The 25,811-nt window shown below is 36.1% G+C and overlaps 2 protein-coding genes, 1 long non-coding RNA gene and 1 pseudogene across 3 annotated transcripts; 1 reads left to right on the top strand and 3 right to left on the bottom strand.

Moving 5' to 3' along the window:
* Window positions 1-3,516: 3,516 nt before the first annotated feature.
* Window positions 3,517-9,493, top strand: LOC114543906 (annotated as a pseudogene).
* Window positions 9,494-15,411: 5,918 nt separating this feature from the next.
* LOC114543905 lies at window positions 15,412-17,316 on the bottom strand. Its single transcript, XM_028562708.1, has 4 exons — window positions 16,811-17,316; window positions 16,608-16,658; window positions 15,905-15,979; window positions 15,412-15,500 (listed from the first exon to the last, which is right to left on the bottom strand). The coding sequence occupies exons 1-4, from the start codon at window positions 17,274-17,276 to the stop codon at window positions 15,412-15,414; spliced, it is 681 nt and encodes a 226-aa protein (XP_028418509.1). The 5' UTR covers window positions 17,277-17,316.
* Window positions 17,317-17,326: 10 nt separating this feature from the next.
* Window positions 17,327-19,682, bottom strand: LOC114543904. Its single transcript, XR_003690232.1, has 3 exons — window positions 19,596-19,682; window positions 18,356-18,817; window positions 17,327-17,552 (listed from the first exon to the last, which is right to left on the bottom strand). It is a non-coding gene; the product is annotated as an uncharacterized LOC114543904 (long non-coding RNA).
* A 206-nt stretch (window positions 19,683-19,888) lies between these two features.
* LOC114543907 (N-lysine methyltransferase KMT5A-A-like) lies at window positions 19,889-23,350 on the bottom strand. Its single transcript, XM_028562709.1, has 7 exons — window positions 23,043-23,350; window positions 22,554-22,623; window positions 22,252-22,414; window positions 21,203-21,399; window positions 20,955-21,026; window positions 20,061-20,123; window positions 19,889-19,977 (listed from the first exon to the last, which is right to left on the bottom strand). Exons 1-7 carry the CDS (start codon window positions 23,082-23,084, stop codon window positions 19,889-19,891), a joined length of 696 nt encoding a protein of 231 aa, XP_028418510.1. The 5' UTR covers window positions 23,085-23,350.
* Window positions 23,351-25,811: the final 2,461 nt, after the last annotated feature.

The following is a 25,811-nucleotide window of genomic DNA, read 5'->3' as shown; positions in this document are numbered from 1 at the left end:
CTGCACAGTTTGATTTGATTTCTTTGGGCATGGTACGATACCGTTTTTGTCTGAGACGTCTCTGCCGACAGTATAGGTTTTTTGGGGGCAAAACTTATTCTTCCATCCTTATTTGGTCAATCGAAATAAACATTTGTCGCATGGGACATGTTTGCGACCATCATATCGCATTAAGTGTCTGATTCAACTTCCTGTTTCTTCATGCTAACTTAAAGCACTTCCATTTTCTTTGTGCTTAACGTCAACTTCGGGTGAACTGTTTACTATAGCATACGACACGTTACGTTAACAAAAAGTGTAGGAATAGTGCGTTTTATTATGCGTACCAAGTATCATATTCTGTGTACTTGATCGAGGCTAAACGACTGCACGCATATTTTGTGCACTTGATCGAAGCTAAGCGACACTGCATGCATATCCTGTGATCTCGAACAAAAAATAAACGGATGTACGCGTATTCTCTGTATATAATCTGTACTTGATCGAAGCTTAACGACACCGCACGCATATTCTGTGTACTCGATCAAAACTAAGCGAATTATAAATGTGCGTATGTTCTGTAGACTCAATCAAAACTAAAGGAAAGGGCTAGTTGAATAAAACTCTTCAACTACATTTTGCCTAGTTAAATTTTAGTTAACTCAGAAATACATAACTCTGACTGGCCAATTATGTCCTTAACTACAGTTAAAATTTAACTATAGTCTTTCATACAACTGCCCTTGAACGCATATTCTGCATGTGACTTGATTGAGCAGCTAAACGACTGTCCATGCAGGAACGCAGCACCGAGTTAGTTTTTAAGGAAGCCTGTTTACATGAGCCCGGTTACCCGAGATTCAACGAAGCGGGAGAGGACTTTGAGGTATTAAACAGCCCTTAGTAAATACTGATATGCGACGAGAACGAGGAGAATAACTGTTTTACTATATATACACAAGCGCTGGATAAAACAACTTTCAAATTTATTCGTAATTTGCAGAAATGCTGAATACACTTTCTTAAAACTTAAGTAAATAAACGCTATATCCTGAACATTTCAATGCGGAAACAGAACTGAATCAGAAATAAAACCATACTTTTCTACATCTATAGTTTTTAAGCTACCGTTGAATACTTTCATTTCAAAGTGCATTTTAGCCATGTAAAACTTGAAATTTATTGTCCATTTTATTAACCATTTTGTTTACGTTTCTCTACTAGAAAGATACGAGCTAATAGACAGCATTTATTCAGATTTCAAATTAACTAATCATACAGCGGTAAAATAATAATAGCAAAAAGTAGTAAATATATTGGTAATTTATAGTAAGGAATGGCAATGTAACATACATTATAAGATCATGCGAGTGCTGAGACCTTACACGACATAGCTACCCATAGATCGCCACACATATTCAGGTATCAGCTGATCATCACATTTTTGATCGCTCATGAGTTTTGCCGCGCTCGAGAAAACTACTGGCATAACATAAGGTTTTTTCTCAATTTCCTACCTTTAATGCAGTTGGTGCGTGGTATACCTTGTAACAATAAAACACGACGATAATATTTCGAAAATGAATCAAATACTTGGTTAGATTAGACTATCTTTGTATACAAAGCTTTTATATCATAGCTATATATTCCCTAAGAGGTTGATCAGGTATCAGGAATCAATTGCAAGTAGTGTATTAATAAGTGGTACTTGGCATCAACCAATCATCATTCAGCATGCTGTGATGCACATTCAAGATACCCTCTTTAAAACAGGAATATTCTATAACAAACGAAAGCGCAAGCAAGTTTTCTAGGAAGACTTAGCCGACCAAAACGGTTTATTGAAGAGCGCAGCGAACATGTACATGTTTAAGTCCTTTGCCAAAGTAATTATAGCCAACTTCTTGGATGGCAGCAAAAATAGTAAACTCGCAGGAACTATTAATTAAATAACCGATGTAGTGCAGTCTGACATGCAACTAATCGAGACTTTTCGCGACTAATAATGATATAATATAAGACCTCATTTCCTGTAAAATGGAGACAAGTGAGTCAGACAACTACGCCAACGTTAGATACACAATCAGCGTAGGAGTTGCCTAAAACAGCGATATCGTCGAGATAAATCACAAGGCCAATGCCTTTGCGGCGTTGCCGCGGCAAATGGCTAGAATGTGTTTCATAATTCTGATAAAACACGCGGTAAACAATATAAGCCAAAAGCCAAAACAATAAATGCATAGAGACCCTTCCACCATAACCGCAAATGTTTATGGTATCATCATGATGTATATAGGAACGGCAAATAGGCGTCTTTTAAATCAATTGTTAAAACAAATTCATTTAGTCGGAGCAACTCAACGAGAAAATTGATATTCTCCATTTTAAATGTATATAATTTTATATATACTTGACAACGGTGTTTAATAACTTTAAATTTATGACGGGTTGCATCTCGCCCGACTTCTTAGGAACGAAAAACAGATTTGAAAGGGATTCCTCCTTACTATATCAGCATCTACGAATAGCAATCTTTTGTAACATCTTACTTAGTTACTTCCAAATCAAGTAAATAAATATAATTCTCGTGTTTCAACTGCCGAAAACTTAAAGCCTGACGTCCGCTAACGATAACCCTGGCGCACTGTATGTAATTCCAGGGATCAGAAGTTTCATAGAGCAATTTGTGCGTGGTTAATAGTTTTGATCGGCCATCGACCTGGGGTTGAACACAACTAGGTTGTTTATTGTGGCTGTTGTGAACGAACTGATTGACCGCTCTGTCGACGGCCTTCCTGCTCGAACTAGTCTATATATAACCTTCAAACTTACAAATGCTCACAGCGTTCTTAACGGACATACATGTAGCACGCTTAATCTGAGCGATATTCCGAATACTCTGGGACAATTCGTCGCCAAAAAGCCTCGTCGAAACGCACTGGTTGTCAAACCGGGCAAAGACAATCCTGAAGTAATACCGAGTTTAATAAGCAATTCTCTACGTTTCACTGATTGAGAATTCGTAAACAGCATTGCCGCTAACAATGTGACCGAATCAATACCTAAAGCGTAAAGGTCTGCGATGGGGATAGTTTCAGCTGCGGTGCCTTGCCTTTAACCATCTTATTTGCCATGCAACACTTTTAACGAATTGCTTTTGTAAGCTTTCAAGGCGAAGTTCTCGGCCTTTTGCGATGTCGGAGAAATCGTCCCATAACTCTGAATTAACTTTAGGAACGAGAAGGAGCAAACAGTTTCTTGGCTGAAGGTACCGCTCTTGAAGCTTTACAAGCTTATCATTCGACGAGTTTTCGAGCAAGCCTAATCCATTACCAGAAATTTGAGACATTTTGCGTCCGCGTTCGTGGGCAGCGTCCGCTTCTTGACCCAAGGAATTGGTGAAAATTTCATAAAATGGCTCGATGGTATAATTATGCAATTTAATTATGCTTCAAATGTATATGGCCGGATGCTTAACACACTGAAAAATCATGAAATTTCAAACGCTGTGGGAACCGTGGCGGTAAAAATACGAAGATATTTATGAGTTATATCGGTAGCTATATCACAACCAAAGACATTTCCAACTCCGAACTTTGCATCGTCCAAAAGGAAAGTGGTGTATTTGACCAGAGCATGTTTACCGATATTACTATGGTTTATATAGCCGAATCATTCAAATTGGACTTGTATATAAATCGCACTCAGGAACCTAGAGGATTTGCTAGTGAGTGAATATTTTTTGTTATAACTCTTCCTTTCTGAGCGATTTACAGAATTCGAACTCCGAACCAAGAAAAAACACACATAGGAAGCGTAATTTAAAGTTTTGTGATTAAGCCATATTGTTTCGCATGAAATTTGGCCGCCATGTTTGTTTTTATCCCAATGCAAGACGCCATCTTGTCCCAAATTTCTGGTAATGCCCGAACTCGCTTATGGAGATCCAGAGAAATATAGCATCTCTACACTCACCAGATTATATTTACCTTGACGAATGACATGTCTAAATTTAATTCTACTTGAAAATCGTGAGTTTCGATACAAAAACCTGTCATGTGACTTCAAAGTTATCCTCAAAACTTGTTATCTTATTATGATCGATTTACAAATATATTTAAATAGAAGCATCAGGCATCGACGGCATCGATTTATAAAGTAAGATACATGCATTCACGGCGTTTGAAATTGTGACCGCTTCGCATGAGAAATTAAAATAAATTTAGTAAAGGCAATATCGCGGCGAATGTAATTTGAGTACTTTTGCGTATGGTTTTTCCAAGCCAGGGCTTTAATTCGTATTAAATTTGTACAATCTACCATCTGCAATCCCAACTCCATAATTCACGTATAGAACGACTATTTATTGAAAATACAATTAACTTCAACCCAGCTAGTGAAAGGATGCAAATTTTGCTATATATCATGTGTGCTGCTGTATCCCGCGCTATTTTGGGCATATAAAAAGCTTTTTAAGAGTCAAAAGACCATTTCAAGAATAAAATAAAGCCTAAAATCAAAGACATGCAGCCGCCGTCTTTAACTTTAACCCTCATGATTTAGAAAAAAGTATCCCAAAATGGCGGTGGCAATTTAGTCGTCGTGAGAAATGTAATTAGCTGAAGATTAATAGTTGTAGAGCTATATAGAAATCGTTTTTATGGACAAACGATGTTGCATGTCAGGATATCCGCTTTGTGCAACCGTCAAGTTCAGTGAGCAGCTATCGCTTTTGTGTTTAGTGGGCTTACTATTGTCACCTAGACAACACATGTTTTGCACATGTAAATTAACTTTCTGGTTAACAAATTGGCTTGTTTGTCGATATTAGATCTTTGTGTTCGAATAGAAAGCGAATATCCGGCATGAATGTTCAGTGTTGCTCATTTATACACCGTCTTTGTATATGTAGTGCTTTGCAATAACTCATTAAAATTATTCTCTGGAATGAGGAGTTTCAAAATTCAGTGAGCTTCTAGTCAAACTGAATAGAAATCAAATGATAACGCATTAATTCGCTATTAAATTTGTAGATATAAAGACTAACGGAAAATGGAAAGCTTGAAATTGAAACACGAGCCTGTCTGTATTCGCGATTTTGAAATTTTCGCTAAAGATTTTCTGCCAAAGGCCGTATTTGATTATTACGCCTCCGCAGCGAATGACGAGCAGACAATCTCGGAATCAACAGCAGCTTTTAAACGGTAAGACTGCAATTACAGTATTGCTTGAGTTTGGCAAAACGGTCAGCAAGAGTAATTACTCCGGCGTGAGCAACGGAGTTGAAAATTCGCCTCGGTTTTGTTTTGTTATTGTTTTTTTTATTTTTCGTCGTCACAAGTGTGTGAAAAGTGTATGTGACCGTATTTATTATACGTCACAGTTTTGTTTCCCAAGAGTTGTGGTGCACAGCTTTGGCTAATTTTCCGATGCGCAATTTGATTTCGCACGCATGCTACGGCAATTCCTCCAAGAGGAACAAACCGTCTTCTGATGCTGTTCGATTAAGTTTAGATTTAAATAATTGGGGTAAGAATATATTTAATGCATGTATATTCTAGATCTGGTCCTATTTTAATAATATGGCTGCTATTTCACCGTTTAACAAGATGTGGTCGCGTGTATGGGCGCGTTGACACGTCGCAGTTTGCACAGGATTGAAGATTTAATATAACTATATATAATCGCGAATTCCAAAGGCAAAGTGAACGTATCATGCGGTTTATTTACGAAGGAGTTAACGCCAGAACAGGCGTTTTGTTTAGCTAAGGACTAGCAAACTCATTGCTTGGATATTCTAAACAATCTAAACAAGACACGGCCTTCCTTAAGAAATTGTTAGTAGAGGGGAGGGCTTGCACAAATAGTTCGTAAGTAGAAAATGTTTATTTAAGGATGGGTGAGTTTGTTTGGGGTTAAGGGATCTCCCTAGAAAATTTTCTGATTTTCTTGTCTTTGACTTGCCTCCCTTCATTTTGGGAGAAGAGACCATCTCAGCAGCCTAAGCTAAACATAGTTAATTTGCTAATATTTACACTCAAAAGGGACCTTCTCTTGGCGGCTGCCAAATGCTGTCACTGGGGAGAGAGGGGGGGGGTGCGCTCTTGTTCTCCCAGGAATTACCTGCGAAAAAATTATTGCCTGGACCCTTTCACCACACCCGCGCCTTCTGCCTGCGAATCGGCCCCTTAGAGCTGGAGTATCGTGTTACTAAATGCGCATATATAATGTAATTTAGCATTGTAAAAAAAATAGAAGGTCAATATCGATGAGGAAATAACTTAGACAACATGTCAAATATTAAATATTATTATGACCTTCGGCATCATAAGATTACTTTTCTTGTCATGAGGTGACAGCCATGGGATTTCCTCCCAAACAATAGTACTGTCGTGCAAGGTTCAAGTGTCACTTTGTGTTAATCGTTTTTTTTGTTATTTTTGCTCAGTTAAGCACTTGAAGCTTACGTCATGAAAAGCTTAATTCAATAAAATTATTAGTGAAATAGTTTGTAAGTTTGAGATATGGTTCACAGAGTAATAATTTGGTAACTGTACTTGAAATTGATGATGAATTTTTAAGTTGTGAACGAGTTTAACAATGATCGATTAAGCAAAAGACCAACTCGACTAGTGTGTCAACGCCCTTAAGTAAACAAAATACGAGAGCTGGACCGAGCTTCTAACGGCAACTCACACTTGTAACCATACAACGTTGATTGGATAGTGTGAATCACACCACTTTGCATAGCGCGTCTTCAAGATCCCCTGAAATTTTATTATGAAAGAAGGTGCACAGCACCCGAAACTTCATGGACTCAGTAACGGAGTAAAAGCCACATGGAACGTTAAAGAAGCTCAACATTACTGAACCATCGACAAAGGACAGGGTAAAAAACAACGAGAATCCGAAAGGACAGAAAGCAACGAAGATTCTAAGAGCAAGAGAAGACAAAGAAAAGAACATTAAGAACGTTAATATTAGAAAGTAGGAACTGTAAAGATCCTACTACCTCGCGTAGAAAATAAAAAAAACTTTTTTTAACAATCGCATCTATGAATCGTCCACAGCTAGCGTTCAATATAATTATAAAATCGCTAAAAAACAAAGCTCGTGCACTTTTTCGTTTGATAAAAAATTCCTTTTTTTGTAATCTATGTGTAAATTCGGCCTAAATAAAAAGACCTTGAAATCGACTAGAGGATTCTGTAATCCTATTGGAAAGTACAAAGTAGCTATTTTGAGCGCAATTAATCGAGCAGGGTAATGGGTAAGTACCTCGGGTTCACCTTTGCTTTAGAGCTCCTCTCATCGGCCTTGTAGACACGACTGATAAGTGAAAAAATAGAAATTTTCTGTCTTAAAATTGATGAGTTATTTGATTTTCACACCACTTGAATTCGTTCAGAAACAAGCTACTGTAATTCTATCAATCACAATCAGAACGGCTGACAATTCTTAACCATTTTTATAGTATTCCTGTGAACAAGATCTGCATAAGTGGCATGGAGACTTTAGACTTATTTCTTACCGGGAGATAAAAAGGACATTTTCAGAAACAGCTTACTTAACTTAGTAAAAGTGCCAAGTTTGGTTGCGAATTGTTGTAATTTCGGAACATATAGCCATTAAAAGCTCACGATTTTTGTATACTTTTGTATTGCGGCCGGAAGTGTGCAATTAATTTAGTTACACATTACAAAATACGCCATCTTCGCATTGATATATTTTCCGTATTTAACAAATTATCGCAGGTAGACTTTGCATTTGCACTAATTTAAGTAAGATCATTCTGACTGTGATGATTTATTTTCTTCTTATTGCTTCGATAAGAAATTAGTCTGATGCGCTAGTCGTCCATTGAGCCCTCTGGGCCATTTTCAAATGTTGTTGCTTTTGCAATGCTTTGTAACCTTAACCGAAATTATAACTAGATTGCAAACTTCTTTTCTCAGGTTAAAACTTTTACCACGAGTTCTGCGAAATGTGTCCGCCGTTGACATGTCAACATCGATTCTTGGTGAAAAAATTGAAGTCCCATTTTGTATAGCACCGACTGGCATGCAGAAACTTGCGCATCCCGACGGGGAACTTGCAACAGCTAGAGGTTAGATTTTGTTTGAATGTTTATGGTTGTTCAACAGGCTTTGCAGTTGATCATAGTAAAGTTTAAACTAGGTAAATAAGGTGTATAAGACCAGGTTTTATTGTCTTACACAAATCTTGGAAACTAGGGACCGACCCGGGCTTATGGGCGGGATTTTTCGATGCATATCCTAAAGTTAATGTTTAAAGTTGAATTCTGCCGAGCAGAATGGTTGCTCGGGGATTATACGAAAATTAAGAAGTATTTAAGTCAGTATTGAAAGTGATAACTTTTTACCTGATCAGAAAATAAAACCTTTTCATTTCGCGTCAAACATATATACTTTGATTTCCATTGTTGCGTGTTGCAATAACCATTTATTGTGTTTCGAGAATGGAATTTAGCTGATAGCCTGATAGTTTTCAAAAAAAGCTAATGAATATATTATTGTCTCAACCGCAGCTAGCTCCCGAAATGACACATGCATGACCCTGAGTTGCTGGTCATTGACAAGGCTTGAAGACGTCGCCTCAGGCTCTGATGGATTGAAATGGTTCCAAACAGACATTCTAGGAGATCGAAATATTATGGCGAGTCTTATTAGACGTGCAGAGGCTGCAGGATATAAAGCAATCGTTTTGACGGTTGACATGCCAATCTGTGGTAAACGACACACCCAGATTCGCTACGTGTTTACCGGCTTACGCCAATACCTAACATAAAGGAGGCATTCGATTCGAAGGATTGTTAGAGTTTGGTAGTGGCTCTGTGGACAAAATCCACGATAGATCAGCTACATGGGACACGATCATTCCCTGGGTAAAGTCTATTACATCATTACCAGTAGTAGTAAAAGGAATACTTACCGCTGAAGATGCAAAACTAGCGGTAAAATGTGGTGTTGATGGCATCATTGTTTCAAATCATGGAGGTCGACAACTAGACTGTGTTCCCGCGACGGTATGCGCGATGTGTCCAAATTATATTTTGTAATTTATGATAATTTACTGTAATTTATAATTTATATATTATAACCCAATTTATGGTAATTTAAAATTTAGTCATAATTTATTGCAATTTATGATTGAGTGCCAGTTAACAGCTTCCCGCTTTACCCTGATTGAGAAAAGCAATTGAGCATTTGTGAGGAAAAACATAAGTTAATACTATATGCGATCATCTGAAAAAATAAATTGCACTATTTCAAACTCAATCATGAAGGCACAATTACTTTATATCTCGGTTTAGATTGAAGTTTTACCGTCAATAGTGTCCGCTGTCGGTCAAGATGTGGAAGTGTATCTGGACGGTGGTATAAGGTTTGGTTAGGATATTTTCAAAGCCTTGGCTTTAGGGGCAAAAGCGGTGTTTATCGGGAGGCCGATCCTATGGGGTCTTGCCTATCAGGTAAAAACCATAAATTAAATGAACGAACAAGAATTATTGGACGTTCAATAGCATTGAACAATCGGTGTCAAATTAAACAAAAATCATCAAAAATAATGTAAAAAATAGCCATTGTATCTGTGAAACACACATTGTGGGAGCTCCCACAAGTTTGTGTCTTACCTTACGCGGACTTAGGACATTGTGTGGCCTCAGAGCGAGTCCACAGAATGTTTATCAAGATTTTTCATCTGAAAATGAGGATCCTAATGAAATTTCCTCAATCGCATTGAAAAACACAACTCGAACAGTTCAGGACGTATCAGAAAAGTCGAAAACAAAAAAATAGCGAATTATAAGAAAAAACAAAGTCTTCCCACAATGACATTTCACAGGTTCAGTGTAAAAAATGTGTATAAAATGCGACTATCATTGTGGTAACTTGTACAAGAATTTTTCCATAATGTGGACTTGCATTTTATGTCCACACAGTGCTACACCTGTAATACACGAGGACCGCACAATGCTTCTGCTTTGTTCATGACTTATACACAATTTTATTCAGCTAGCATGGCAGTCATTAAGACATTATACATGTTTCGATCAATAATGAAATGCTGATATTATCTTCCCTCGCAGCATGCCAAAAGGGACCTTAAGCATGTAGGACGGGGGCACGACGACGATGTTATCAATACAATAGGTCACTGAAAATAAATAAATATTTAGCCCTATATTGTTGACGTGCATCTCGATTTCAGCGATTTTTGTTGGTCGGGGGCCGGTTGTATAAAAACGTAGTTAGCGCTAACTGCAGTTAAAAAGTAGTTAAAAAGAGTTAAAAAGTAGTTAACCTTAATCACGTAGTTAAGCCGGTTGTATAAAAGTGTAGTTAGCCTTAACTGCAGTTAAAAAGTAGTTAAAGTTAACTATCCTCAAGGGCGTCGTTAACTTTCCAAATCGTAGTTAAAATGGCGTCTTGAGCTTTTGAGGAGTGAGAAAACATTAAAATCAACACATACCAAGGTTGTCAACCGTTATATACTCAAAAAAGGCCCCGTCGAAGCTTGTAAACTTTCAATATGCTTTTATTTTTTTCATTTGGGCAGCAACGGAGTATATTTTTGCTTCGGGAGACGTGCATGTCGATACCAAATTGCGATCCTACTTCCTAGCAAAGATTAGCCATCTCCATTTTCAACTGCAACCGGTATTTTGACTCAAAGGGACCTTCTATATTAAGAGCGCCATTTTCGTTGAATTATTTTGAATTTTTTCTTTGTTTTATTGCATTTTTTCCAATATTTTAGATCAAAATACTGTCAATTTTTGTAAACACGAGTCCACAGTCTTGTTCAAAATCAATAATAGCGGTCAATAATTTCGAGACACTTCATGTTATTTCTCTGTTTAACAACCCCACGCAAGCTCCACGCAAGTTAACTACGTGATTAGTTAATCATCCGACTAACTACGTTTTGTGCAACGCAGTTAAGTCGTGTAGTTAACTAATCATAGTTAAGGATTTAACTACAGTGATTAGCGCTAATCACAGTTAAAGTTAACGAAGTTTTTATACAACCGGCCCCAGGATGATTTTTTGAGCACACGTAGCATAGTACTGCGGTTTCATCCTATACGAATGCGTAATATTCGCGATCTCAACTCGGGAGAATTGACGATATAATATTGTATAGTTAATCATTATGTAAACAAGATTAAGTTTTTTGACGCACAATATTGCCATTACTATCTGGAAGTACTACGTGTATTCACTCACAGCATTTTACTTATAATTTGTAATTCTACTTGTGGGAGACGTAGGACGCAGTGAGCGGTACCTCGAATTAGGCTCTCAGAATTGTTCCCAAATATTAACACAATGTTTTCAACGTCTTATACCTGATTAAATAGATACGATTGATAATATACAACAACTCTTTACCATAGTATTTATTTAAAGAAATGTCTAAGTCGCGTGCTCGTTTTGCCGTCTTACATTACATGTACATGCTTAATAATGTCCCTAATATTAAATCCCCGAGCCTGTAGGAAGTGAAGCGCACTTACTTTAGTACTCTTGGCGCGTTATTTGATGAACGTCTTTTACTACCCGGCGAAAATATTTCAACAGTCCGTACTGGCGCTAAAGTCAACCTAATGCTCATTGATTGTAGTATTTATGGTCGTCTATCAATGTGAATTTCCTTTTCATCGATCTTTTCAATCTGTGACTCGTCCAACAATCGTAACAGCTTCTTGAGAAAAGACAAATAATGTTTATGCGCCATTTTATAATAGTAGAAATAGTAGATATTATATGAATAAATCAATAAAATACAGTTGGAAATTTTGAACGGGACCGCTGTTGTCCGGTTACAATTCGGAAAGTGTCGGATGACACTCGGAGCATACTCGCACCTATATGCTCGCACCATCAATAAAAGATGAAAAGACCTTTGTATGGTATTCTTCAGAATTTCGTGATATGGTAAACGGTTTATTCTTTTTCTTGCCGTTTTTCCGAAATTATCACCTAGTACGATATCAAACGGCAGAGTCAAAGACAAGGTTGACGAACCTGATCGATACAATCCAATGGAGGATAATATGTGTTCGCATTCATGAACTCAAAAATTATGAGATAATATATAAAAGCTTGTCGCAAAATCTCCATTCCCGTTGGAAAACTAAAGAAGGGATTGTCCTGGACGAATTTAGCGGCTAATCATCTAAGAAATGAAGATTTTTATTCCCACAAGGTACATGTTGAAAGATAATTTTGAATTTTATTGTCAGAGGGTAAATTATAAGTGTGCATAATTTGTGCAATCGGGTATCTGAAGTCTGAACAAAAATTTATCGTCCCTATTGCCAGGTGCATATCACCTACGTTAAAATTACAGCGGAGGGCGGTTGCCTTTCAGCGATCTTTTCCTTTTTTCCGAGCTTGTTGTTGATGTACGTTCCTGACTGTTTGGTCTCGTGGGCAAACAAAATGGTTGCAGTGCCAGCTTTACCAGTATCTATTTTGATAGGCTATATACTATAAGTATAAGCCTCGTTTTACGCTACACTTATGGGCACGGCTAAAATGGGTACTCATGCTCATTTCACAGGTCTGTCTTTGTATAGGTAGCCTGAACTCTAGTAAAAATATAAAATTGGGTACGAGTACCCATTTTGTTGTGCTGTGCCAGTAAATTAAATGTAGTATAAACAGGGGTATAAATACCAATGTCATTCATCAGCCCATTTTGGTATTATTGGAAAGTGAATTGTGTAAGAAAATAAAATAATTGTGCTACTACCAGTACTCTGTTAATTCAAAACCCTGTTTGATATCACAAATGTAATATTTGATCATTAATCTATTAATTGTATATTACTACTGCCTGCATTGCTGTCTTATTTTTTAAATCCAGTCAGTTTATTCACCCAAAATTCATCTCAAGCAGGCAGAATTGTATGGGTTTAGTCATTCGTCTTAAAGTATTTGTGCCAAAACAGAAATAGAGTGACGTATATTATTATGAAAAAGCACAAAACCTATATGCCATTAATACATAATTCCTAAAAATATACCAATCTATAATTGTTTTCCATGAAAATCAAACTTAAATTTATTGAAATGTAAACTGGGCCTATATATACATCTATTACATAAATCAACTTATGACATTTTTAAAATTATACAATACATTATACAAAATTACATAAACAAAATATTTGTATTGAATCATGCTTTATGGTGTGAAAACCTTAGATTATATTATATATACATGTGAAAAGTTTGTTTACAGCTTGCACTAAATGCACATTGCATGTTATAACAAACAATCTGAAACAAACTGTGCAAAAATATCTGAACACAACTCAATGTCATAGTTTTCCCTTCTTAGCTTTCATAATAGCACAAGTGAATCAGAAGTATTAATTAATTAATACAGTTACCCAAAAGTTTTATTGCGACTCTTGCACAAACAATTTTTGCTGTCAGGTATGGTGCAGTTGTTTGTGTTATTTTTGTACATCATTAAATCATTGTTTGTCCGATGCTTAGAGCAGTCATGTTATATGTAGACAAACATATAACTATCCGACTTGCTGTCTTCATTTAGAACGTGGCTAATGAATTGTTTAGAATCACAACAGAAGAAAATTGCAGCGAACATTTTAGTGAAAATTGTTTGTGCAACAAAATGGCTTTAAACTTAAATGTCTGTTTACAAATTAAGGTCTTACTGTACACTTTCACTAAATATGTCATCAGTTTCAAAGTCACTATATGTTGCAATAGTCCTTCTAAGGTCGTCGCTCCATAATTGTCATTGGAATCACTTTCAAAGTAATCTGAAGAAAAGAGATCCGTTTAATATAAGACATTCTTGTTATGTTGAGGTTATAATTGAAAACATAAAATAATAGAATTGGTTTGACGTCTGCAGATTTACGACTGATTCACACGATGACGTCATTCAGTTTTATCGCTGGCCATTTGTTTCCAGCAAAGACAATGTTTCTTAGTTTTTTAACATTCACGTAGCAACTTCACTTCTATAATTCACGATCAGAATCAGAGCGGCATTAACGAGAATGCTGGTGAAGAATTTGAAATTGCATTCTGGCTAAAATATCATATATAAAGAGGCAAGTTCAACAAGCCGCGTTCTGCTCTGAATAAAATATAAAAGGATTCGAACTTGTTTACTTCTTTTTCACGGTGTAGTTTCTCACATAATCCTTCACGTTTGTCCATGTTCTGTTTTGTACTATCCCGTGATTCTCCTCCAAAAACTTAACACACTCGTTTTTTTTGGGTAGCACTCCATTTTGAATGTGTTTTTGGAATGTTTTCAACGCTTTCTTTCTGGCGTTGTCCACGTTTTCTTCGCCACCATCTTTCGTTGCTGACCTATATAAATTATAGTAAATTCATTACAGACTGTATGTAATACAAGTTAACATAGTTAGCTATTGACCTGGGTAAGTTAAATTGTTAATACATGATTATGGAACGGCTGACGGTCTTTCGTCTAGTTACGACTTATGAGTGACAAAATTGATTGTTCGTTACATATATATCAGCTTACCCGGTTGATAATTCAAATGTAAAGTCCATAAAAGTATTATGCCACTAATTTTTGCTGATAAGTTATTTTCATTTATTCTCTTTGTAGATCTTGTAATGAATGATCTTTTCCGAGATTTGTGGAAAAAATATTTGTATTGTGTTCAGCATGTTCCGATTTTGTATAAAGACAAAATATATCCGAGACAGGCGCGGAGAGTAAGTACAAATACTGCTCACTATTTCCAAAAGGTTATTCAATTTTTGTACAGTGCCTTAAGTAACATAATGTGGCAATAATAGCCTCAATTAACTAGGTTTGCCCTTTGCAGAATATAATCTGCCTGATTATGCATGATTTACCCTTCATGGGTATGGACTGTTAGTATATCGTTTTTAATTTGAAACCTCTGAGCATATGACTCTTGACCACGCATTATGATATGTTAATATCCACATTTTTCGGACAAATAAAAAAACTTTAATTCGTGCATGTGTTAACGAGTAAATATATGTGATTTACCATATATGTGATTTACCAGATTGGAGGTCCGCATAGGGAAATATTTCCCAAGGTCTCAAAAATAGCTACTATACATATATATGATAAGCATTCATGGACTGCATGCATTCTATGTTTAATATTGTGAGAGTTACGAACTTTTCTGTCGCGAATCGGCTGCATGGTTTTGCTTTGTGCGTTAGATAGCATGTTATTCGAAGACGATAAAGAATTGATAACGATGCAATAGCAGAGGTGAAATTTAATGAGAGCAAATTTACTTAGGCCTGAGTAAGTGTCTGCTTCGTTCCTCAAGTGTTTGTCAATATGTTACAGTCAGTGTGGTTAACCGTTATACAAATTCATGCGTCACTGATGATGCAGAAATTAAAATTTTTGCAACAATCTTACCTGCCTCGAGGTTCCCCTTTTCTTGTTACAATGTTTTTTAGACTTTTCAGTGGACTTGTTCGTTCCTAGGGTTAAAAAGTTTAAAACTGTCTAGCATTGAAAATTTAAGCCATTGAAAATCCCATACATGGAGATCTTATATGTAATATATATTGATTTTCTGTTTTAGAAAATATTGAACATTGCTTGGCTGAAAACAACCTGGTAAGTCAACTGATGATTTTTTTGCCAATTTACGTGCGCATCATATTGGCTTCAGGCCCTTATATTTTTTCGGATTGGATTTCGGACTTCTTTGTATGTGGGGATAAAGATTGACTGAAATTAATTGCAATTATGCAATGTTTATTTCGCTCATAAAATGGTATTTATAGTAGTTATATTATAAGACAATTGTACCACTTGCTCGCAAAGCGATTTATTGTTTGAGAGCAATTAATGTTAGTAAAAGCCACATATGTAGCCTTACCCTTTTTGGTCGTTGTCCTTTTGCCAGCAGAAGTTAGCGATGGCGATGTTATGTTGCTCTGGGGGAATCGGTTTTCTACAATATATATATATTGAGATATTTAGTAACATAGAAAGTGCAATTTAGCAATTTTCGGACTTCAGATTAAAGATTTTGGCCTGAAGAATTTCAGGATTACGTATAAATATATGCAGTATAACACACGGTTGTTGAAGGCTTTGTTGGGTATATAATATGCTGTTTGAATTAAGCAACTTTACCTGTCGCAATGAACCGAAGGTTGATAAACTTTACTAACGGAGACCCAGAGACAGAGAGAAACGTGCCTTACTAGCGTTCGTATCAACGCGCAAATTCAGTTAAGAAAGTTACGAAGTTTATTTAGATCCGGATGCCGGCTGAAGCTATAACCACTAAGGGTACATGTAGTTGCCTATAGGATTTGCATATAACCTGCCTATATATAGGTTTTGTGTGATGTATTAATGTTCATAAATTGTGTCTCCAAGAGCCTGTTAACTGAAATTGAACAGTTTTATGTCACATACACAATATATATATATATATATATATATATATATATATATATTTATATATATATATATATATATATATATACTGTGTATCACTAACCGCAATATTACAGCACCTGGATCACACCACCACTGGAATTGGTATAACAGTGTTAATTAGAAATATTTACCTTTATCTAACTCAGACTCGGCATCCTCTTCACTCTGAGTATTGTGAAAGTCTGGAATAAGATAAGAAATTTTAATTCTTCTTCTTCACCTATTCTTATCATTACCTATACTAATCAGTTAATGTAAATAATTGTAAGTTATCTGCCGTATGGCGGCGCTTATTTTGGTGTTTGATGTAATAATTTTATCATTCTGACAATACCTTGAAGTGTAATGTCCCGCAGGTTTTTCCCTTTAAATTCGTGTGCCCTCCCTTCATCGATGGCCATTAAGAGGTTACCAACTACTGCCATCTCAAGTGTGCTTTCTTGCATCCTGTAGAACTCTTTATGGATGTGCACGTCGTGACCAAGATGAGTTGCCAGCCATCCCAATTCATTTTGATCCATGTCAACGAGCTGCGACACAGTTGCCACATACTTTCGGAGGTTGGTTGAAGTAATCACGTCGGGATTTTTAAGATCAACCATTTTACATGCCTGACGTATAACATCGTTCCCTCGTAAAAACTGTTTTGAACTTCCGTCATTCACTGCGAAAACATAGGGATTTTCTTCGTTCACATTCCCATCTTCCCTTGTCCTGTTCAAGACAAGTATGGCAGCTTTTACATCAGGTGTCAGCAACACGGGAACTTTTCTGTTTCGTTTTCCAAGAATTTCCACCATGTCAAACCTAGAGTTTAATTTATTTTAGGATAATACGTCAGGTTATTTAATGCATTCTATAAACATTTGTTTTTAAGGGGAATTTGTAGCCACCTTAGCTGAAGCCAGAAATGAGTGGCAGTCATGCATAGCTAAATAGCTATATTCACAGGAAAACGCGAAAAAATAAACGCAGCCATATTTGTGTCTTGTGCACAATATCATTGTTCACGAATCCGCAAAAAGTAGCCACCCTATTTTCCCTTGATATTTGTCTCGTATACCATCTATATAAATCTATATAAGTAAAAAATAAACTTATAATGACACTGTCATTACTTTTTTGCACAATTATAAAGCACTGTCAGTGATTGATAAACAAGAGAAATTAAAGGAAAGTGTCATTGGTAGGTCTCAACAAGTTTTAAACCAGTCAAGATATATATATATATACACCCGTTTGCAAAAACGTTGGCCGCAGATAGATATATAGATAGATACTCGAAATCTAATTAGAATTGCATATGTTGTGTAATCTGATTGAAATCCCATGCAAATGTGATTATATGCATTTCTATACAAGATACATATGAAATATAACGGCACATCAACTATAACTTATATATCTGCATGCTGCCAATTCACAATATGGCATTAAAAAATTACGTTACACGTATTGTTTGATCGAAAGCTTATGGTAACGGTTTAATTCCTAAGATATACGTTATATTGTTATTTATAAAATGTTTTCCTTTAGGAATATGTATCATACATTAAAAAGTTTATGCTTATATAATATAATATAGAACAAGAAAAAGACAACTCTGCTACCGGTGCAGAATTTTCCATGGAAATTGATGGACAAATCCAGCAGAGTAAGTTATATACAAGAATATAAATTATAGTTATATATTCCTCTTTAGCAAAGATTATTGCATCAACGTTACACCACGGGAATTGAATATATTCGGAGTATATACATTCAATAGTAAGCAATTATTCTTACGCGGTACATCAGTGCATGTGATTATCTGGTACAAGGTAATGTACATAATTCATATAATTCAATATATAAATATATAATATAAATGTTTACATACATGTAGAACACCATAATGAATCTACTATAGTTTCCATGGAGATCGATGATCATTCCATGCAGATTACCAGTAAGTAAACGTTGTAACTTGACTAAAAAAGATAAACAATCTGACATTTTCTGCACTTCGTAGTATACATGTAATTTCAAACTTTAGATATAACAGATGATCAGTGCCATGTTTGCTTTGGGGAGGTATCGGGGGCACATATGTGCGCATCATGTCATCGTGCTGTCCATATATTTTGCGGTGTTGGAATAGGGCCAGAAGGCTATGGGCAAGAAGTAAGGTGTTTCAAATGCCAGAATACGGGTGAGTGAACGTCAGTTAATTGAAAAAATTCCATTCGGTAAAATTCCTTTAGGTTTATCCAATTTATATTCGCTCTAGCTTTTTACTTACATGTAATCTGAGCGTAGTCATCTATTTCGTTGGAAACTGTCGCATCGTCATTTTCTTGTTCTACATATATGAAGGTAAACTTCAATGAAAATACACAACTACTAAGGCTAACCAGAGGTCACACTATACAGACGGGAGTTATAATCAAAAGGTATAACGGGTGCTATAATTTACGTTAATTTTTGTGGACATACATGATGGACCTTTCATAATTAAAATCGGTTTGTTTTGTTAAAAACTTTAAGCCTCTTCAAGTTGGTCATTCGAGGTAAAGCAGACATACTAATGTGAATGCACGAATATTTGGATCATTTTCTCGTTAAGCTGTGCATGCAGTATACATGCAGCTATACTTTGTTTTTAAATATTAAACTGATTTCTTTTTTTTCATTAGTTTATTTTGCCTCGTCAATTAAGTAGCCGTAGCTGTTCAGAGTTAAGAGAACGTTACATTTATATCATTTTTCTGGAAGAAATATTTTCACATCCAGTTTATATTCAGGGCATGGCCGACGGATTTCTTTTGTAAGTGTTACAAAAGAAATCCATCGGACAGAAATAGATATCTGAATAAACAGCCTCGCCCTCCGATTCTCGTTCTAGCTACGCCCCTCTTCACATCTATATACAGTGGCGTAGCCAGCCTGACGATTTAGTCATGCTACGCAAATTTTATATTATTATCATTATTCATTTCCTTAGAAATTCATTGTTTTCACAGTCAATGAACACCAAAATATTAGCATAGCATGACTAAATTGTCGGGCTCGCTACGCCACGGCATATATACCTGTCCGAGAATGTATATTATAACGTACACTAAATTTACAACACTTACTGGCAACCAGGACATGATTGTCTGTTTCCAAGGCGACAGACTCGTCATGGGTGTAGGCTTCGTTACATAGTTATAAAAATATTTCAAATGAGCACCCAACAATTAACAACAACTAAATGTCACCTCTGCATGAAATCTCTATGGCTAACAGCAATGGCTTGCTTTTTTATCAACTTATCTGATATTGCTTAGTTTTACTGCATGCATGAAAGTAGCTGCTGCCCTTGTTTTATTTTTTTATATTCCTCAGATACAGGTTAAGAAAAGTTTCAATTGTGAAATTACATGAGCAATCACATACGTGTAATGACATAATCCTCCAAATGCCTTTGTGGAAACACAGGCGTGACACACGAAATGTTACTCTGGTTGTTCGCTTGGCCTGCAGACGTAGAAAAAATTTATTAATGCTACTTTAACTGCATCTAGGCGTAAATGTCGTGCATTAAACTAACAACTACTTACTAGTAACTTGAGCATGATCATCAATAACCATGGATCCGAGGGGAGTGTCCTCATTTTGTTGGTCTACAAATCAGCGTATTTTCAATAAGCTTTTACAGAAACTAAAAGTCTTGTACCAGGCAATGTTCGTTATAGCAGGCACGCCGAAACATCGATAATTGGGGAGGCATATATTCATATATATTCGAGTTCTGCATTATTGCTTTCTTTTGAAATTGATTGTTTTTACGGTCTGTGAACTTGAATATATGAATATATATGCCCCCCCCCAATTATCGTCTTTTATCGATCTTCCGGCGTCCTCTGCGTTATAGTTTATACTCACTGAATGCTACTTAAAAACAGTTCATTGCATTGTTTTATTATCGAAATATGAATATAATATATAATGATATTTTGCAATATTGAGTTTGACTATAATCTTCTATTAGATAACGTTACTACAAGATTTTACAGTACCCCGATATGAAAACGCCCTAAGGCACAAGGACAAACCATGGGTGCTCTATGTGAACTGGGACTATAACTTGGTGGTCACCTTTGAAGCCAATTAGGAACCATGGTGCCATGAAGTCTATTTTCATTTTTTGCCTTCACGGCTGGCGATCGGTGCATGACGTAGCCAGAACATTAGTTGGGGGGGGGCATATTCATATATTAACGATACGCATGCAGGATTAATTTCTTTTCAAATCAATCGTCTTTACAGTCTTCTAACATGAATATATATGAATATATGCCCCCAATTAATGATGCTGGCTACGCCACTGCTGGCAATCGCACCGAAAAAGAATAGAAAGGGACTCTGGTGCTCAATTCGGCTTCAAATTGGCTTCAAAGATGCATGTTTGCTAAGTAAATATAAACTCTATCTTTTCAGTTATTCTAACCAACCTTTGGCACTTTCATTTGCCTTCTCTGCGATCGTTAGCCCTGTGAATTTTTCTCGTTTGTGTTTTAATCGGTCTGTAGGGTATAATGGTTAATTAGAATTATAATAATTTGAATCCAGTGGTCAATTTTTAAAAAAGTATAAGTTTTCTTCAGACCGTATAAAATGGTTTGTCAAGTTTGCTAAGTTTGTCATTCATTTCGGTTGAGCTATAAAAGACATGCAAGTTTAATTTATGTCATTTATATACCCTTTTGAATTCGCCATGGAAGGTCCTTCACACCGTAATCGTAGCGTAACTCTTCGTTTTTACATAGATCCCTCTTAGCATAAATTGCCAAGTGAGGTTGACTATTAATGATGAGTCTTTTCATCAGACAATTCGCCACTCTTGCCTCGGCATCATTAACCAGTCTTCCAAGTCCGTCTGAATAAGTTGCATCGACACTGTAATATAATTTTAGTTAATATACATAAGAGTCCATAGTTGGAATTTTGTGTGTATATAAAACTCGTTTATAGTAACACGCATTTCAACCCGCAATTGTACCAACTGCTGCTAAGGCGTATCAATGCATCAGAATTCATAAAGATATCATGCAGTGAAACAAAAACTGAACAATTGTATAAGTTCATTGAAGATTGATTAATTTTCAACTTGGACATCTATAGTTCAAAGTACAATAATTGTGCTTGTGCATCTGAGGCATTTACCGTGCATAACAACAATGGAAGTTTTTTGGAAGAAAATATTATTATCCTGCCGAAATGATTGCACTTGTTGAAAGACTGAATTTTCAAATAAAATGACCTTATTTCGACCTTTCAGGAGAATTTGTTTATAGAAGCGACATTCTTCGGCTCCAGGCCGCGTAGGTGTAGCACTTTCAAAAAGAAACACCTAAGCCTGAATTTAAAACAGTCACAGCAAACATGACGATCGAGCCAATGTAGTAATTTAGGTTCAACGAAAGAGCACGTACAATACTCATTGTTTAAAAATATATTTCAAGCAAATTATTCAAACACTTAGTAAGGGCTGCCTTCCACTGTCTCGTTTTTTTACGCGCAGAAAAATTTAAATGCTTCCAATTTTGATTATATTTAACACATGGATCAACAATTGCATACTAAAATATACGGAAAACTAGGTTCTTTCGATATATTCATCTGGCTTTATGACATATATAAGGATTTAGACTTTTACGTGCGTGTACGTGCGTATGAAAATCGCGTAAGTGAAAAGCAGTCCTAAATGTTGAAGCAGTGCTTGGATGGACGTTATTAGCCTGAACATACCACAATGAGGCATTTCCTTGTTGGAAAAAGAAAAGAAAGCTTCCAAGGTCGTCAGGGTAATTCTTCTCTCTAATGTAACCTTCCTCTTGAGAAATTAATTCCCCTTTGTATTCTAGAAGGAAATCCCCTTTGGAGAATGTTTTTGTGGTAAAAACTCCTCGACCTGAAAAATGGAATAATAAAATGGAAAAATAGAATGACTTGATAATTATATGTATAAAGTTTATGATATAAGCGTAGCTGGCAATTGCTATATGGGCCGGTCTGCCGGTCAAGAAAATTAAATTATACTGATTTAGTACCGATATCATCATCGATGTATCTTTCCTCGAGGTGTTCTTCGTCTTTAGGTAGGGAGAATTGTCCTTTTCTCTATAAGATATAAAATGCCCTCTTAATATTAGGCTGCAGTAATCGCAAATGCGGCGCGCTCATTTTGGGGTGGTGCTCAATCTGGGGCGGTATAGGATATTAAACGGTTGCAAGAAAATATGGGTTGTGTGTTCGAGTAGTAAAAACGAGTGAGCGCATGGAATGAGTGAGATTTTTTTTTGACAAGAGAACATATGAAAAATCCATATCTTCCAGCGAATGTTCCGTTTATTATGGACAAAAATGAGAAGAAACTCAATAAATTATTAATAATAAAACAAAACAAAGCTGTAAAACAAAAAACACCCATTACATATTTTTTTTATTTTTCACTGGTGAAATATGGAAAATATGAGTGTTATACGGTAGAACACCCATGCATGTCCATATAATATAAATACTTTTATTTTAAACGCTACCTTGTTTCTGCGTGTTGATCGCATTCCTTGGTCGTCTGACATGGTTGGTCGTTTGGCAAGTTCTTCACAAAAACACCAAAGGCAAATGGAGTTTTAAATTAGAAAATTTTGGGAAATGGAGTTTCTAAATTAGAAAACGTCAACTTAGCGATTCTAAGTTATAGAAATAACATGCTACCAAAGTTAACGGAAATGTTTACTAGGACAAATTCGATACTTCATTTAACATTACCTAATCAATTAAAAATAAATGGAAAATTTGCCTACAGGGGAGTTGTGGCTTGGAATGACCTCCCGCTGCAGTTTAATCATCGAAAATTGTTCGTATATATATATATATATATATATATATATATATATATATATATATATATATATGCATGATCTCTAACTTCCAAATTAGCTAAGTAGCGAATATAGACTATATATATGAATATTGCAGTTCAATTTCCATTAATACTATTTTATATAGTTTATGAGATAAAATATAGTACATTTTTCAACTGAAAAATAAAGTCAATTAAATGAAAAGTAAATAACGCCTTAATCAGCTCCCACATGCGCTTGACCTATAGATAATTTGCGACGAATGAATATACTGCGGTGACAACTGCTTCGGTGATTATAGCACTGTATTTTATTCATTTTGCAAATGCACGATAAAAACAAACCTTTAACGAAATACTTTGAGTAAATAAATATTTGAAACTGAACGAATAAATGTTCGTTTTTTGCTTGAAACACACACGAAAAATGGAAATATAGAATGTTCTATAGTTGAAAGCTTCGAATTCGAATATCCAATATATAATATAAAATAAAGACAAATTCGTTGGAGCATTTATTATATATGTTTATATGCAAGTGTTTATATGAAAGGTTTTACACTCACCGCCTCGGTTGGTAGGTGGGGGACATCCTGTTTACCAAAGAGGATAACCCTATAGTGCATGGTAGGGACAACGTTTATCCATGTAAACACTTTGTCTCGGCCTCCGGGACTAACTTTTCCTACCGGTGCCTGCGCAAAAACTAGGGGATAGTAAACGCTTGGTAAAGAGTCCCTATTCCCTTGATCATGTACAGCCCTTAGTGCTACGAAATGGAGGGGGTGTTTCCAATTAATAGAAAACATATTTTTTTTTTTACTTTTGGAAACTTATGACGGATTTGCTAATTAAAACAATTTTTATGGCTTTTTTGGTTTTTTTTTAAACAGAATAGCTATATATAGCTACCTATAAATTTGCCAAATGATGATAAATTGTTTGGGCCAAATGATCATAAAATGATCATAAAATGATCATAAATCATTTGGAAAAATGTAGTTTTCCTTCAATAATGCTGGTGGTATAACTAAAACCCTGTCTTTCGATTTTTTACGTGATGAGCAACATGCAGTCCGCCCGTGCAAATTCTACTAGGACTTGACTACATACATGGAAACCTTATAGTCCGAGTACCGTAAATGATCGATTAAGCGCCGCGGCGCTTATTGCAAATATCGATTTTAAGATGCGGCGCTTATTTGACAGCGGGGCTTATTCGACAGCGGCGCTTATTTCAAAGTGAGCAAATAGATTATTTTCTGAAGGCCGATGAATCGAACAAACTTTTGGTAGAGGTTACATGAAAAAGAAAGCGCGAAGTTGGGCTGGTGATTCCCGCTAAGTTCACAGCATTTACGGCGAATCGACGACATGCCCAAGTGTTAGACACGGAGTTAATTAGGAAGAAGGAAAATTTTAAACTATCAGAACTGTCATATGAGCCCGTTTGTAAGAGATATTCGACAATAAAACTTTAGTTTCAATACTGGCCGTCGTTCTCAATAGTTTAAATGTTAAGATTAACGCGTTTAAATAAAGAATCGTTTATTTCTACATTTTTTAGCGTTTATTTATATCTTCCTAAATAGGCGCCGCGGCGCTTATTCAACAGCGGCGCTTATTAAATTCTTTTTATTGAGGTGCGGCGCTTATTCGACAGCGGCGCTTATTCGAGTAGCGGCGCTTAATCGATCATTTACGGTACGCCAAAAATAGCACGAGTGCTGGGTAACACTGTTGCGACATAATCAAGATGAGACGTTTGTCATGTGTCAAGTCGTGTATTTATTTGACGACCTCTAGGTATAGCATTTCATTGAACTTAGGTTTGGTTGTGAGCGCTATAGAAGTGCGTTGCTGCGTGCCTTGCATGGAAATGTTGTACGTAGATATTACAGTGTTATGCTGTGGCTTTATTTATTCATTTGGCTATAGTTGTCTATATTGCTTGATGAATTGTTGGCTTGTAAGGCGTCAGTGAAGTGCCAGTTTGAATGTCATGGGAAGAATATTAAAGTCTCGCTATTCACAGCCGAATGTTTTATGCAATGTTTTCCAGCACGGAATTTGGTTTCATTGAAAGGCTCAACAGTGGCCGGTAAGTAAGATCATGCAGTCTTTTGTAGGCCGAAATTAGCGTGATAATTGGGGAGGGGATGCGTATTCATATATTCTCTTGTGCCCAACGGATTTCTTAATCTGTCGGACAGTCGGACAGATTGGTAGAATGAAAATATATGCTTCCCCCTTAATTTTCGAATCTAATTTCGGTCCTGCTTTTGTCAATATAAAGTAGCCACGTTTGAGATCTACATAATTTGTTTCGAACATTTGTAAATTTGAAAGCTTAGTTTGTATCGATAATGCATGCAGTCCTCTATAGAAAGTTCATACCTCGCACGATTGTCTATGCATGCATGCAGTAGAGATAAAGTTTCAT

Source organism: Dendronephthya gigantea, unplaced genomic scaffold (genome assembly GCF_004324835.1).
Source record: "Dendronephthya gigantea isolate DGI-Jeju-01 unplaced genomic scaffold, DenGig_1.0 000585F, whole genome shotgun sequence".
NCBI lineage: Eukaryota > Metazoa > Cnidaria > Anthozoa > Malacalcyonacea > Nephtheidae > Dendronephthya > Dendronephthya gigantea.
Note: the sequence above shows the minus strand (reverse complement) of the source record. Positions and strands in the feature narration are given on the sequence as shown.